The sequence below is a fragment of the Parasteatoda tepidariorum genome, chromosome 5 (assembly GCF_982258835.1).
Source record: "Parasteatoda tepidariorum strain Cologne lab strain chromosome 5, Ptep-v5.0, whole genome shotgun sequence".
NCBI lineage: Eukaryota > Metazoa > Arthropoda > Arachnida > Araneae > Theridiidae > Parasteatoda > Parasteatoda tepidariorum.
In genome coordinates this window covers 66,666,643-66,682,694 of record NC_141759.1, presented here as the reverse complement: position 1 = coordinate 66,682,694, position 16,052 = coordinate 66,666,643, and the positions used below count along the sequence as shown (strand labels likewise).

The following is a 16,052-nucleotide window of genomic DNA, read 5'->3' as shown; positions in this document are numbered from 1 at the left end:
AAATCGCGATAACTCAAGAAATTACACATGGAATTTTATGAAACTTACCCACAATATACAACACATAGTAAGGTATTAAACAACATAAAAAGAAATTATCAGACATTAATAGTAGTATAGAAATTAGCACATGTATAAAATAAACAAATTGGAAGTATCGGTTTGCAATAGAAAAAGTACCTTTAATATGGAATATGATTGCCTCTAGAAGCAATACAGCACAAACAGCGATGTGTGATGCTTTCAATTATGCGGTCTATCAGTTCAATAGGAAGTGAGAGCCATTGCTCTTGTAAAGCAGTTGCAAGCGTGGCAAGGGTCTGAGGGGGCGGATTGATGGCAGATACACGCCTCCCTAGAGCATCCCAAACGTGCTCGATAGGATTCAAGTCCGGGGATCGAGCTGGCCACTCCATGCGAGTAATTGTTTCCTGTTGAAGATAATCATCAACAATGCGAGCTCTGTGTGGTCTTGCATTATCGTCCTGTAACAGGAAGCAATCACCAATTGCCCCGGCATATGGGCGCACATAAGCATCAAGGATGTTGTCTCGATAAACCTGAGCATTCACGGTTCCCCTTGGAAAGACATGGAGGTATGTGCGCCCTCCTAAGGATATGCCTCCCCAAACACAGACACTGCCTCTTCCGTATGCATCTCTTTCACGGATGTTTGATGGATGATAACGGGTCCCAGGTTCTCTCCATATCAAATAACGTCTACTGTCACTTTCTAGACTAAACCTGGACTCATCCGTAAAGAGAACAGGCCTCCATTGATCTGACGTCCAGTGGACATGTTGTCGGGCCCACTGCAAACGGTCTCTCCTATGGCGTGATGTGAGCGGCACGCAAATGGCTGGTCGTCTCGCATACAGACCACCTTCGTGGAGCCTTCTGCGCACAGTTGACGTTGACACCAACCTTCCGGTGGCTGCAGCAAGAGAGGATCTAAGATGTGTCGGAGTAGCGGTTCTATTCCTGCGTGCACTTAATGTCAAATATCGGTCATCGGCACTGGTCGTAACAGTTGGCCGTCCTTGACTGAACCTCCTAGATGCCGAATCTGTGGTTTGAAATTGCCTCCAAAGTCTATGAACCACAGATGGACTCACATTTAGCCATCTGGCCACTTCTGATTGACTCTGCCCTGCCTCTAGTCTCCCGATGGCTCTCCATCGTAGTTCTTCAGGCAATTGATGCCTAGAGGTCATTATTACGAATTGGCTATCTCAGATTTTCAATGTCGCAATCACAGTAAAATTTGTGTGCTTTCTCTCAAACTTGGACTTTTATGCTCCAGGCAGATGACGTAAGCCGAGTGCAGCGCCACTAATTTGCATATTGCAATTTTACTCAGCTACTCTTAGTGGACAACATATGCAAATTTTGCACGGTTTGGCTTACTTTTGAAAGAGTTATCGCTATTTTTGTGATTTTTCCTTAATTTATGATAACCAGTGTATATATATATATATATATATATAGTTAGTAACTTTCTTCGTGTTTTCATGTATTTATTTTATATATATATATATATATATATATATATATATATATATATATATATATATATATATATATATATATATATATATATATATATATATATATATATCTTTATCGTATGTATGTATATATATACATACATACATACATAAAAATCAGAAAATGAATCAATTTACAAAAACAAAAGAGATAAAGAAGTAAATTAACAGTTAAAACATTAAATCGAAATGGGAGAGCAGCTAAAACCAAATTTGGTTTATTTTAATTTAGATATTCAAATAAACAATAAAAGCAGGAAAAAGTAATAAAATAAAGAAATGTGTGTTTGCAAGACAGTACTTCTGCAGGGGACACACTGCCTACATTTATTCATAAGTAGGCGTTTTATTTTTTGTAGTTCTATGTGTACCTTTAAGTAGTGTTTGCTGGTTAATTATTTTTTTGTCCGTCGGGGCACCGTCAGTTTTGTTTTTTCCACTGACAACAGAAAGGCTCCCGTGTGTTTGTAGGCAGTGTGTCCCCTGAAGATGTGCTGTCTTACAAACACACATTTCTTTTATTTTATTACTTTTTCCTGCTTTTATTGTTTATTTGAATATATATATATATATATATATATATATATATATATATATATATATATATATATATATATATATATATATATATATATATATATATATATATATATATATATATATATATATATATATATATATATATATATAGTAAACTGCACCATAGCACTGCTTATGTTTAACAGTCTTTTTAAAAAGGGTCAAAAATAAATCTCAGTAATTACTTCGCAACTATGTTTATTTCTGTTTATAAAATTACAAAATTATTCTGAATAAACATACAATTCAACACTTTTTTATTACGTAACACACCTAAAAAAAATGAATAATAACTATAGTTTTGTCAACAGATAAAGAAATACTCAAGTTTATTGTGCAGTTATTATTACAACAATCAATAAATTCACATCTTATTTTTTTTAGTCTTCTGGGAATTTTGGATTATCTATTTTGTATTCTGTCGTGCAAATAATAATAAAAACGTAAGTGCTTCACAATAAATTTCGAGAAAAGTGGCTTGACAACTGTTTTCTTTTTTATTGCTTTTGCTATGAGCGTTAAAATAGAATCAGCATCACTTTATTAAATCATAAATCAATGTAATTATGCATAAAAGGATTTATTGTTTTATGATTAGTGAAGAAAAAAAAAGGGCTTTTGAGATTGGTTGGTAAAGTTTCAGGAATTATATTTAACTATTTTCTTTTTAAAAATGTGCGTAATGCTCCTACAACTAATCGATTTGTTTATGAGGATAGTTTCACTAATTAGTTAAATAGAATGTTTAGTATGATGTACTTTTTATTGCATTTTGCGTGTTATTATGGCAATTTTGTTTTAAAAAACCAATTGTTTGGTGTTCTGAAAAAGCTTGCCGCTATTTATAAATAATATTTACGCTATTCGCTTGTCATTCATTATTCATTTATTATTATTATTATTTACTCGCACTGAAAATTACTCTTGTAACAGCTGTTTACTTCTGTTCTTGTTAAAGTTTCTGGGTGACGTTTATCGAGTTTGCAACTTTGGTGCCTAATTTATCTTGATGGCTTTCAAGATAACATATGCCATTAAGTAGCTCCGAAAAGTAGTTTCAACTCATTTAAGGAAATGTATTATATTAAGCTCATTTGCCTCGAGTAGTTAACAAAATTTCTCAAAACAATTCAACGTATTTTTATTAATTTTCAACATAATAATTATGAGTTTTCTATTACGCGTTTTCCTTTTTTATTGTATTTCATGTCATTTTCGAAAAGGTGAACAGGTTAAAAAAAAAGTTAGGAAAGCAGTGTTTATGCAAATGTTTGCTACTTCGACAAAATATTTAGGTTCTTGTCGGTATCATCCGTTCCTAAAATGACTACCTGCATTTTAGAATGGAGGGTAATCATCATTAATCACTTTTCCTGAAATTATCCTTTGCGGATTTGAAGAGGCCTAGATATTCCCTTTTCCTGAATCCAGTGTAATGGATGATATCTTGTGCAGTGGAATGCTCCATTATTATTTCCCTCTGTCGGGGGAAGGTTTGGTTAAGGGAGAATAAATAAATAAAATAAAAAATCTCGCCACCTATTTAGAAGGAATTCCACTTCAACAGCTGGTGTACTGTTCATCGATCAAATGGAAATTCTCGGCATCTCATTCTGATCAATTTTATTTCCAACCCTTTCGTGTTTGTTTGTTTGTTTTTATCTCTTTCTGTAGAAGAATTGCGAACTATACTGAAAATAGTCGTTATCTATAGTGTTTATGGCAACAGGAATGTAATTTATACTTTTCTATAGGATGAAATTTCTCTAGATCAATAACTATAATAAAAAGAATTTATAAAAAAAAAAATATGCCTTGATTTTAATATATTTTTTGAAATTCATAACAATATTCAATATTAATAGCATTTTGAAGTTTTTTCCGGATAGGAAAATGTGATTAAAAAAGACACTAACTTGTTTATTCCACTGTGAAATAATCATAAATCATGATAGTGATTTTTAAACATTTTTAACGATGTTTGCAATATATATATATATATATATATATATATATATATATATATATATATATATATATATATATATATATATATATATATATATATATATATATATATATATATATATATATATATATATACTATATATATATATATATATATATATATTAAAATTTAAACAGTTCTAGTAAAAAATATTTGGCGTGAAAAGAGTGATAATGTATTCCCTCTATCAATGCTAGCCTTATGGACAAAACGGTTATGACAGCTATAGATTTATTATCTATTATTACTTTTCGTGAGAACCGTGATGGCGTTCGCCTTCAAATGAGGTGAACCGGGTTCGAATCCCAGCTATGTCTGTTCGATATGAACATCGCATCCGGCTTGCACCGACCACAGTGCTGAAATAAAATATCCTCAGTGGTAGGCTGATCATGAATTAGAGTCCCCTTACAGTCAGGCTAACCGTGAGGGGTTTTCGTCGTTTTCCTCTCCATGTAACGCAAATGCGTGTTAATTCCATCAAAAAGTCAACCACGAAAGCAAATTTCTTCCAATACTTGATCCAGGAGTTATCTTGTCTTCTGAATTGGTTACAAAATTGCAAGGCTACGGAGTTGAACATTGGTAGTCGTAAACTCAAAATTGGGTCTTCTGTTCAACGACAGTTATGAAATTACTTTTCTGAGAGCCGCGTTGGCTCAGGGGATGAAACGCTCACCTTCCAATGAAGTGACCCAGGCTTGCATCTACTACAATACTGACCTAAAATTTCTTCAGTGGTAGGTTGATCCTTGGTTAGATTTTTGCCGCCTGGTTAACCGTTAAATATTTTCGTTATTTTCCATCTCCATTTAACGCAACTGCAGGTTAGTTCGTCTGAAAATCGTCCATTAAGGTTAGTTTGTCCCAATAGTTGATTCAGGAGTTTCCTTGTGTTGTAGATTGAGTTCAAAATTTTTAAGGCCACGAACTTGTACATTGATAATCGTTTACCCAAAAATTCTTCGACTGCTGTAAAATAAAATAAAATTACTTTGCTGCCCGAAAGACCGATATATCAAGAACCGGAATAATCTTTGGGTTGATACGTTTATTGTTAATTTGTGTCGTGATGTTTTTTTTTTTTATGTTAAGATAATTTTTATTTTTTTTGTGCTACATGAAGCAGACATTAGTGCAGTATATTTATCAAAAAAGAATGTGATTTTTACGAATAATTTAAATTGCTTAATTTACTTGGTATGATATAGAAGAATTCAATTAGTCTTATTAGATTATAAATAGTATTTAGAATTCAGTAGTAATGCAAATTAACATAATAATGACACACCCCGTAATACTGCCTTCTATGTTCTGCAAGAAGTGCCATACATTACAGAACTACTCGAATGTTTAGTGAGTTGGAAGCAAAGGTTAAGTTTGAACATCATATGGTCATTAAAACAGAAGATAAAATCACGGTACAGTAGTGCATCCTAAAAATTGTATTCTCAAAATCTTTCTGTTCGTGATGTATGTGATCGAGCCATTTGCATGATAATCAATTTGTTGAAATGTTTAAATTTAGATACATTCGAAGCCAATTAATCGAGCCATTTGCATGGTAATCAATTTGTTGAAATGTTTAAATTTAGATACATTCAAAGCCAATTAGTCGAGCCATTTGCATGGTTATCAATTTGTTGAAATGTTTAAATTTAGATACATTCGAAGCCAATTAATTAAGCAAACAAAAACGCAACAAATAGCATTTTTTTAGGCTGGATAGGATGGCCTTAATTCTCACTTATTCCATCTAAAAAAATTTCTATCTTTCTAAAATTTATCAATTATCAAAAATTAATTGCTTATGATTGAGCTATGGTGGCTCAAGGAATGGAATTCTGCTCACAGCTCACAACACTGACGTAAAATATCCTCAGTGGTAGAATCTTTTTGTCGTCGGGCTAACTGTTATGGGGTTTCGTGGTTTTTCTTTCCATGTAGCGCAAATGCGGGTAAATTCCATCAAAAAGTTCTCTACGAAGACTTATTTGTTCTTATTTGCTTAATCCCAGGTTTGTTCCGATGTCTTCTGGGTTAAGTTCAAAATTACAAAGCTGCGGAGTTGAATATTGTCAATCGTAAATTCAGAATTGGGTATGCTGTTCAACGCCGATTATAAAATTAAATTATTGCTTACCTCTAACGTTTTGGATTTTTTTTTCCAAAATATTTTCTATAATTTTAAACTTTTGTTTTATAATAAAATACGCTATGTTTTATCCAAAGTTTTTTCCTGTTCATTTCTACATATTTCTTACAATAAATCTTATAAACCAGAGCGTTTATTTATACTTAATCATTTAAGAACAAACCTGTCTTTAAACGATATAAATCTCCTCAACTACCCACACGAAGTCTTTAATAAATCTTTGGGTAAAGAGCCCATCTTCCATTCGTTTTATTTTTACAGTGGTCTTGGGGCACATTCCATAGCTCTTTCATTGACATAGAAACGGCCAGATAAGACCCTACTCTTCTTAGAATAAATTGCATGTGTGCCATCGTAGTTTATTGATTAAATGCAGTTTTGGTTGGACCGCATGTGTGTGTGTGTGTTTATACAGGGAGAAAATCCGAGAATGGACTTGAGGTGACTGCAGTCCGCAAATGCGATTAAGCTGCTTACTGATCGGATTGCCTTTTGCGGAAGAGATTTTTGTTTTCTTTTTAGATCTTTTGCGTAATGTTCTATTCCGCACCCACGCTGTCGTATCATTTTGCGTTTATGAGTGAGTTGATGATTATCGCCTAGGCCCAAAAGGCACGGGCCTAGGGCCCGCACTTTCTGGGGGGGCCTCAAAAATTAGTAAAAAGTCCACAATATTACTTTAAATAAAAATACTGAAAGAAACAGTTTATCTCAAAAAAGGCATTTTTTATTTCAAATTTTCTTTATATTGTGATAAACCAAACTCGTGTAAACATTAAACTAATAAAATTCGAAAGTACTGCTGAATTTTAATGGGTGCAATTTTTACTCCAACGACTTAAGCAAATGCAACGATGATTAGCGTCAACAAGAACTAAAAGCATGTTGATGGATGGAAGGCTACATTCTTTAAAATAATTCAGCTAATCAGTGACTTTTAGCAAAAATCACTAATTTCAATTGCTTGTGGTCTCCAAACTATTTTTATTTTCACACAACATTTTATATTTTGCTTTAATATTTAGATGCGTAAACTTTATCTTAGAAAAATAATATTCCATTGTCTGCTTTCAAAATTTTTTAGAATGTTTCTCTTGAATCATGCTGTTCAATAGATTCTTTTTATTGTTAGGACTACTCTTCAGAAATTTAATTTCAAAATATTTTGTTAGGGACCCCGGAAAATTTTGTGGGCCTTGTGTCTGAATTTGTCTTTATCGGTCCCTGAGTTGATCCAGTTTTTTTCACTAGAAGTGCGAGGAAGATGTAGAAAAATGAGAAATGCTGGAAACAGCCGTTTGTGAAACTTGATGTGGGAGGAAGTTGTACAAGAATGAGAAATGTTGGAGCCGGCCATTTGTGAAACTTGACGTGGGAGGAAGAGGTTATATGGAAAAAATGAGTAACGCCAAGGCGGTCGTCTGTTGCTTGCCAAAACACCCCCTCCCCCTGCCTATCAGCCTGATGTGGGCAAAACTAGTAAAAACTGCATAGTTTGGCTTTCTCTGGTTATTATTTTTCATGTTTTCTGTTAATAAACGGTGAACAGTAAACACACACATATATATAAATTAAATTTTAAATAGCCAAATACGTATTGCAATTCTGACATGTGGACTTTAAACACACACATATATATAAATTAAATTTTAAATAGCCAAATACGTATTGCAATTCTGACATGTGGACTTAGCCTTTATTTATCCTCAAAGCTGCTTAAATAAGTACAATTTAAAAAAAAAAAAAGATTCATTTTTGTGTATTTAAAATAACGAATTTATTTAATAAATTATTCTTATTTTCTGTTATTTTAAAATTTCCAATAAAGTTGAAAAAACACAATCAAAAGAAGCAGTGTATCCTCTTCATTTACTTTGAAATGATTTCTTTCCCCGAATTCTTCTCTAGAATATTTTACCCGGAAATTGTTGGTGGTTTGTTGGAGAAAACTACTTCCGTTAAAGGTATTGTGTTGCACCGTGAAAAGAATTAAGCTTGCTTCTGGGAATTAATTAAGGAAATTGATGAAAAAGTAATATGCCCCCTTATTCTGCGATCTTAACAGGGGGGAAAAAGTAACTTCTTTCACTCGTTCGTTTTAATTTCCTTCCACAGCCTTAAATGTATTCAAGTATTAATTCAGAGTTGCAAATTATGCTGAATTGAACATGTTCTTCTACTTCAAAGTAACCTGCGTGCAATATGAGTTTTGTATATTTAAATTGTATGAAGAACTTAATCTGTAGATAGGATATTTACACCAAGAATGTTCCGACTTTTGACTCGAAATATTAATAAAAATATATGGTCATTTTTTTTTTTTTAAATATATATGTATTAAGGTATCGACTAATTTTGACGATTTTTTTTTTAAAAGTGCAAATGAAAATTATAATTTTATGTTTGAGAAGCAGAATTACTGAAATAATAATTATTTTTAAATGATGGAAAATTTGAGCTGAAAAACTATGAATTTTTCGTGTCACACTTACAGCTCTGCAACAAAATGTAACGCCTAAATTTCGAAATATTTTTTTCTGGATTAATATTACGATTACCTGTGCTTTAAAATAAATCTTAACATTTGAAGGGAAAAAAATAATGAAATCTGTTAAATACATTAAAGTTTTTTAAAATATTTTTAATTTTGCTAAAAAAAAAAAAAAGAAGGATCGGAATTCACATTTGGACCTTTGCTTTTAGTTTAAAATAACGTTAATATTATATAAAATTTACCTACAAAACTTCAAAGAATTCAGTAATAATCTTTTTAATTTATGTTTGCGTAAAAAATTTTCTTAAAATCAACGTTCTACAGAAAATGCATTTCGAATGCTGGGAAAATCTGAAATGTAAAAAAAATCTGACTATAAAAAAAATTTGAAAATTCGAAAAATAATTTCTGAAAGTGAATTTTATATGTCTTAAAAATATAATTTATTCAAATAAAAAATAGGTTAAAATAATTAAAGGAGAAGAAAATAATTTTAGTTTCGTTTTCAGGAGTTTACTCCCAGTATCTGTTTCGTCTGTCAGGATACGGAAAATTTTTTTTGAAAAATATGGAAGAATTTAAAAAGTTTTGGAGACTTGGAAATTTATATTTTTAAGATATATAAAACGAAAAATCTAAATTTTTTGAGATTTGCGATTTTTACAGAACCAGGTTCCTTAAAAATTTAGTTTATAATGTTGATCAAACAATATTTAAAATAAAATAACAAATGTTTAAATTAAATAAAAAATTTTAAATAATTAAAAAAATTTAACATAAAAAAATAATATTCAATTTAAAGTTCCGAATCGCCGTAACAGCTCCCAAACATTACCAGACGGTAGTACCTGCACATTCCGGCCTTACCTCGAACTCTAAGTTATTCATGTAATTTGAATGTTTAAGCAGTATTGAATTATTCGGATATATATTTTTGTGCTTTTAAACTATTTATTTGAACCGTGCCTTCTTGCAGACTGTCCGAAAAGCCATACCTCCGATCGAAATAACCACTCGTTATTGCTGGACTTCTTTTCCCGTTTTCCGGCTTATCACGTTGATTACCATTCTTCAAGGAGACTTTTCTTTCAGATAAACAGAGGGGATAAAAAGAAAATAGAAATCGATTTCTTCCAAATAAACGTAAAAGTTCTTTGAATGAGAGTCTTTTGGAGACTGTTCCCATGCGTAATAAAATAAAAATAAAAACGTAATAGCTATCTTCGTTCCGTCGGCGATGGTAGTGCGGTTCGCTTGCTGCGATGTACCTTAATGGGGTTAAAAGCCAAAAGCTCCTATCACTACTGGAAACTGCAAAGCTAATATGTCTTACCTTCTTGAATCAATAACGTCCTTAGCTCTTGTTTTATGACTCAAGCTAAACGAATTATTTTATTTCTTTTCCCAACAAGGAAGTTTTGTTTACTCTTTTCTTCATTTTAGTTCTCTAAAAAAGATTGTTTAAAATATATATATATATGTATAAATAAAAGAATGTACTACATCATCTAGGAGCCTTATAATTTAATTTTCCATAACTTTTATGAAACAAACATGATGTTTTCGTTATGTTATAGTTTACTACGCCGGAGCATGCAGGAATAAAAGTTACGGGAAAATCTAAAATTCTTTAAGAAAGCCTTCTAAAATTTTAAATTAGTTTTAACTTTGATATATGAACGCATTGTGACAGAAAAATGCGCGCGAGAGAAATTTTTTTTGAAAGCAACATGTTATTTATTTATTTTTTTCTCTTTTTCTGTTATTTAATTAGTGTTTATCTAAAGATTAGAGATAAAGGTTAAAGATTAGAAAAACCTTTGAATAAATATATGATTTTTTATTTGATTTTTTAAAATTGTTCTGTCACTTATTCCTATTATTTATTTTATGAACTTAATTTTTATGAAAATTATATTAACTTCATTTTTATGAAAATTATATTAACTTCATTTTTATGAAAATTATATTAACTTCATTTTTATGGAAATTATATTAACTTTTCGTAATTCTTAACACTGGTAAATAAATAGAATTTGCATATTTCATCGAATTTCAGAAAAAGTATTGGACTGAATGTAAAGCCACTGCTTCTAGACAAAAATGCAAATCTTGTACATCAAATACGTAAGCGTACACGTGTGTGTAGGTGGAGCCAGTAGAGAAACAGGTTAAGTACGCTTAAGTTAAGACGCATTTCGTTCGCTAAGCGAATTTCTTAGTGTTATTTTGCAGCAATAGGTTAAATTCAAATTGTAACAGTAAAAATGAATAACCACCAACGTTAAGATGATGGAATGAGGTGGTGAATTGTGGGGAGGCCAGAAGCAGGCTAATCTCTGGTCCAGATTTGTAGAGAGTTCAATTTAACGTCCAGCGTCGTGTGTAACTATGGAAACAGTTCCCGGATACCGGATCCATCGAGAGAAAGCCTGGGCAAGGTTGTCCAAGAGCCACGACGGCCAGAGAAGATCGCCATTTCTCCATTATAGCGAGACGTAACAGACAGCCCGCTACTTACCCTCCAATGTTCGCGAAACCGACCATTAAGACGAAACAGGTTTTATGGGCTGAGCAGGCATCACGTTGGATGGCCGCACACCTCTCCATATCTTTAAAAGAGGCAATGTGACTGGTGTGAGGTCTTGGAACCTTATGTTCGCTTCTTCAGGGTTGCAGTTGGCCCTGGGTTTATTTTAATGGACGATTGCGCGAGGCCACGTAGAGCTCTTCTAGTCGACGAATTTCTAGAGGGTGAGGATATTCGGCGGATGAATTGGCCAACCAGATCTCCAGACGTCAACCCTATAGAGCATGTCCGGGACGCTGTGGGGTGGGCCTTTGCAACTCGCTACCCTCCTCCGAGAACCATCCAGGGAATGAAAACAGCGTTGCTGAGCGAGTGGGACCAACTGCCACAGAAAATGATGAACTGCTTTATTTCGAGTATGAAATTTCGCTGCAAGGCCTGTATATCTTGTAAAAGGGGACTATACCCCCTATTACCCATTTTTTTTTGCTGTTGTTTATTCTGCAACCGTTGTTTCATACCTTACGATTATGCTTGTGTATTACAATTGTTGAATGGTTGTTTGTTTTGTATTGTATCAATGCATGTACGTATCAAATTTCATTAAAATCGGTCCAGTAGTTCTAGAGATAATCGACCAAGTCTGCAAACTATCTTAATGTCTTACACTGTATATATAAACTTTTCGTTTCCTAAGTTCATATATTTTTAAAAAAATGAAAAAAGCGATACTGCAATTAACTCAAAACTAATTGCTTTAAACGTAATTTTAATTAAGTGTAAAGATCTTCAATTAACCTATAAACTTTAGTAAGCTTTGTGAATAACTTTCTTGATATCTGAAATCAATATCAACCATATATGGTTGATTTTCATTTCATATCTAAATAACTTTTCTTCCATTTATTGTAAAATACTTATGCAAGTTCCCTTTATTGAATAGGTATATCTTGTTAAAACATACTAAACGGGGGACCCTCTTTAATTGAAAATCTCAAAAGGAATGCCGCTAGCATCTGTGTAAAGCGGCAGAGAAAAGCCGCAGTTCTCCAAAAGGAATAAATGATGCGCACCTTAAAGGAATTCTTGTTTAGAGTAGAAAGAGGGATTAATTAGCATATTGTTGGAAGAGGTCTGATCCCAGTATAGAGCTCAATGGGCTGAGTCGTGTAAAATGTTTGAACTTGAGGGTGGATGCTTAAATTAAGGCCATTAATTACGTCTTTGTGGGAGCTGCTTTAAAGAAAACTTCGTGTTACCTGTGAAATTTTAGCATGCGAAACCCAGCATTGTTTGAAGTGAACATTTAAATCCATATTTTGGGATTTTGTTTTATCGTTGGCGCGGTTATTGCAATTTGCCGCCGCTATTATCTGCACCATCTATTGCCACTTATGGGCATTGTTGCAGCTATTTGCCACCATTATGTTTTTTTGTTGTATATGATACTTGTAGAATAGTATGAGTAATTTATTTTATTTATTTCGTAAAATTGGCTTAAAATTAATAAAAAAAATTTAAAAGCTTTTTTTTGAGTGTAAATAAAATAGAAAACTTAAAGATTAGTTTTCTGTTCGGCATTCAGTATTTAACAGATGTCTTGATTCAAGATTCTTTCTCTAAGAAGCATGCTTGCAAGATTTAAATATTTTGTCATCTGTGCAATAACGTGCCCTAACTGTGTACTTAAAGAAAAAAAATCTTATTTTCAATTTTGAAAAACCTGCATTTTCTTACTTCTGCTTTTTCCTGCATTATTTATTTTATTATTATTCAGATGTTTTTTAATGATCTGGGTGTTATTTTAAAGGTTGTTTTTTTTTTTTTAAAAAAAGGATCCATAAATTATGAGGAAGTTATTGTAAAGAATAATTTTTTAAAATTAATGTTTCACTCTGTATCCAGGGGTCTGTTAAGAAGAAATTTGGGTCCGTTAACGGATTCATCACAAAATATCTTAATAAAAACGGACCCTTCACAAAATATTTTAACTTAAAAACGGACCCTTCACAAAATAATTTCTTTTAATCGGACCCTTCACAAATTTGTTTATCTTCATTATTGTTTTGTTAATCGAATAAATTATTCCCAGGGGGGTGGGGGGAAAGAAAGACAGATGTAAACGAATTAAGTTTTGTCTTCGGCGGACGCTTCTTCCTTTATTCGTACGAAATGAATATTCTGCATTCAGCAGTAAAATATCAAATATATGTATGTTGCATCTCTAATTTAGTAGCAGCAACTGCAATTCACAAATCCACAAAATCAGGACCCTGGTTGAAAGAATGTGACTTAACGTTTATTTTATATTCACAAATTACGAGTAATTTTTTCACAATTTTACAAAAACGGACTTTTCACAAAATGTCTGGACAGACCCCTGATATCATTAACTTTATAATCTTTCAATTATTGAAAAAGTGACTGTAAAAAAAAAAAAGAAGAAGAAGAAAAAAAAGAAACATATAGTGATAACTAACCATATAGCGTCTTAATTATTTTTATATCTTAAAATGAATGCTCATTGTTTTTGTTTTAGGTGGACATCAATCGCAAAATAGAATCCGTAGCTCAAGATCTTGATACAGTTGCTCAGGAATCTTTTACGTTTTATATGCTCAGAGACGATGGAGACAAAACAGATAACTGCATTATGGTCAAGGAAATTCTTACTCATATGTACTTCTTGTCCACAATTGAAGGAAATGCCAATGACCAAACATCTTATAAAAGGATTCTGACTGGTCTAGTAAATGTTATAGATTTCTTCAAAAAAGTACCGTTAGAAGAAACAAATCCAAGTAAGTTAAATAACTCTTATAGAATTTACAGAGACCAGTTTAAATGCTTATTGTTTTTACAAGTAGGCTATAATGCTTTTTTTTTTTTTTTCTTTCTTTCTGTTTTCTTACTTCAGTTTTGCGGAAGTGTAAAAAAACTGTGCAAAAGCTTCTTAAAAAAGTCGATTCTGAAGATGCGTTATCAGGAGGGCAGTTTGAATGGGTGGATAGTGTTTTAGTTCATGCTGTCTCCAAAGGCCATTGGTTGCTGATAGATGATGCCAATTTCTGCAGGTATGTAAATTATTTAGTAGCTTCTCTTTTTCGAATAACTTAAAAATGAAATTCACGGTTCTCGGTTATGCTTTTTAATAATAAAGTATTAAAAATATAGTTTAAAAAAAAAGATTTATTATTATAAATTAGTCACCATCAGCAAATGCAACTTATTTAGCTTAATGCTCCCCCTCTTTTGTTGTAAACATTGTTAAATAATTGTTTTAAACGAAAAATCTTTTTCTTTGACTATTTTTAAATTATTATTTTTTTTATGATCAGGAATAAAACGATAGTGCCCTGTGTCCTGCATTATAAATCGCGTAATACAAACTTATTATTTTCAGTTGTAAGTAATAAAACTGAGCTATTGAAACTTTCTTCAAATTCTTAAAAGCGAGCCGCGATGGCTCAGGGGATAGAGCGTTCGCCTTCCAATGAGGCGAACCGGGTTCGAATCCCAGTCGATATGAATTCCGCATCCGGCTTGCTCCGACCACAGTGCTGACATGAAATATCCTCAGTGGTAGACGGATCATGGGTTAGAGTCCCCTTGCCTTCAGGCTAGTCGTGGAAGATTCTCGTGGTCTTCCTCTCCGTGTAACGCAAATGCGGGTTAGCTCCATTGAAAAAGTCCTCCACGAAGGGAAATTTCTCCCAATACTCGATCCATAGGTTCCCTTGTCTTCTGGATTGGTCTCAAAATTACAAGGCTACGGAGTTGAACATTAGTAGTCGTAAACCCATAAAATTGGATCGACTGTTTAACGACGGTTATTAAAAAAAAAACTCTTTGAAACGAATTTTTTTTAAATGCGTTTCGGAAAAATAATCTAAAATTTAAAATCTTTACGCTAAATTTTTTTTAAAAATAAAAATGGCTTTTATAATACAGTTTTCTAGCCCCACTCGATCAGGACATTACACTCTTTGCCTGATTATCCCTGGGATAGAAGAACCAAGGGCTTCATTCTGAGCATTACCTTAGTAATCCCATGTTATTTTTTTATAACCGTTGTTGAACAGCCGACCCGTTTTTAGGTTTTCAATTAATGTTCAACTCCGTACAGTTGTAATTTTGAAGCCGATCCAGAGAACAAGGGAACTCATGCATTAAGTATTGGCAAGAGATTTGCCTTCGTGGAGGACTTTTTGATGGAACTAATCCGCATTTGCGTTGCATGGAGAGGAAAAACATGAAAACCTCCCACTCTTAGTCTGACGGCAAGAGTACTCTAAATCTATGATTTGTCTACCACTGAAGATATTTTTCGTCAGCATTGTGATCGGTGTGAGCCGGGTGCGGAATTGGTATCGACAAGCCATCGCAGGTAGTCGAACCGATTCACCTCATTGGAAGGCGAACGCTCTATCTCCTGAGCCACCACGACTTCATCTAATTATTTTTATAATCGCTTTAAAGGGATACAACATCAAGGAAGCAAAATTTACGCTATTTCATATCTTGACGAAATGCTCTATTTTAATGGATTGCGCATCAGTAACTGCCGCGTATCCACGTGATTTACAAGTCTTGATTTGGTTAAGTAACGTAGTTGAAATCACAGTTTATTTCCTTACAATTATCACTATAATGAATCATAAATAGCTGCCACAAAATTTACGCAAAACGGAGTGTTTTCATCGATTGCTCGTCAGTAGCTTACCCCGTGTATCCTCATA

At 32.8% G+C, this 16,052-nt stretch overlaps 1 protein-coding gene across 1 annotated transcript in view; it reads left to right on the top strand.

Annotated features, from left to right (window-relative positions):
• The window catches only part of LOC107455693 (midasin), a 298,299-nt gene that overhangs the window by 180,611 nt on the left and 101,636 nt on the right, over positions 1 to 16,052 (top strand). Inside the window, exons 42-43 of the mRNA XM_087164129.1 lie at positions 13,853 to 14,114; positions 14,231 to 14,387. Coding sequence (XP_087020255.1) covers positions 13,853 to 14,114; positions 14,231 to 14,387 — 419 coding nt within the window. The remainder of the gene's footprint in view (positions 1 to 13,852; positions 14,115 to 14,230; positions 14,388 to 16,052) is intronic.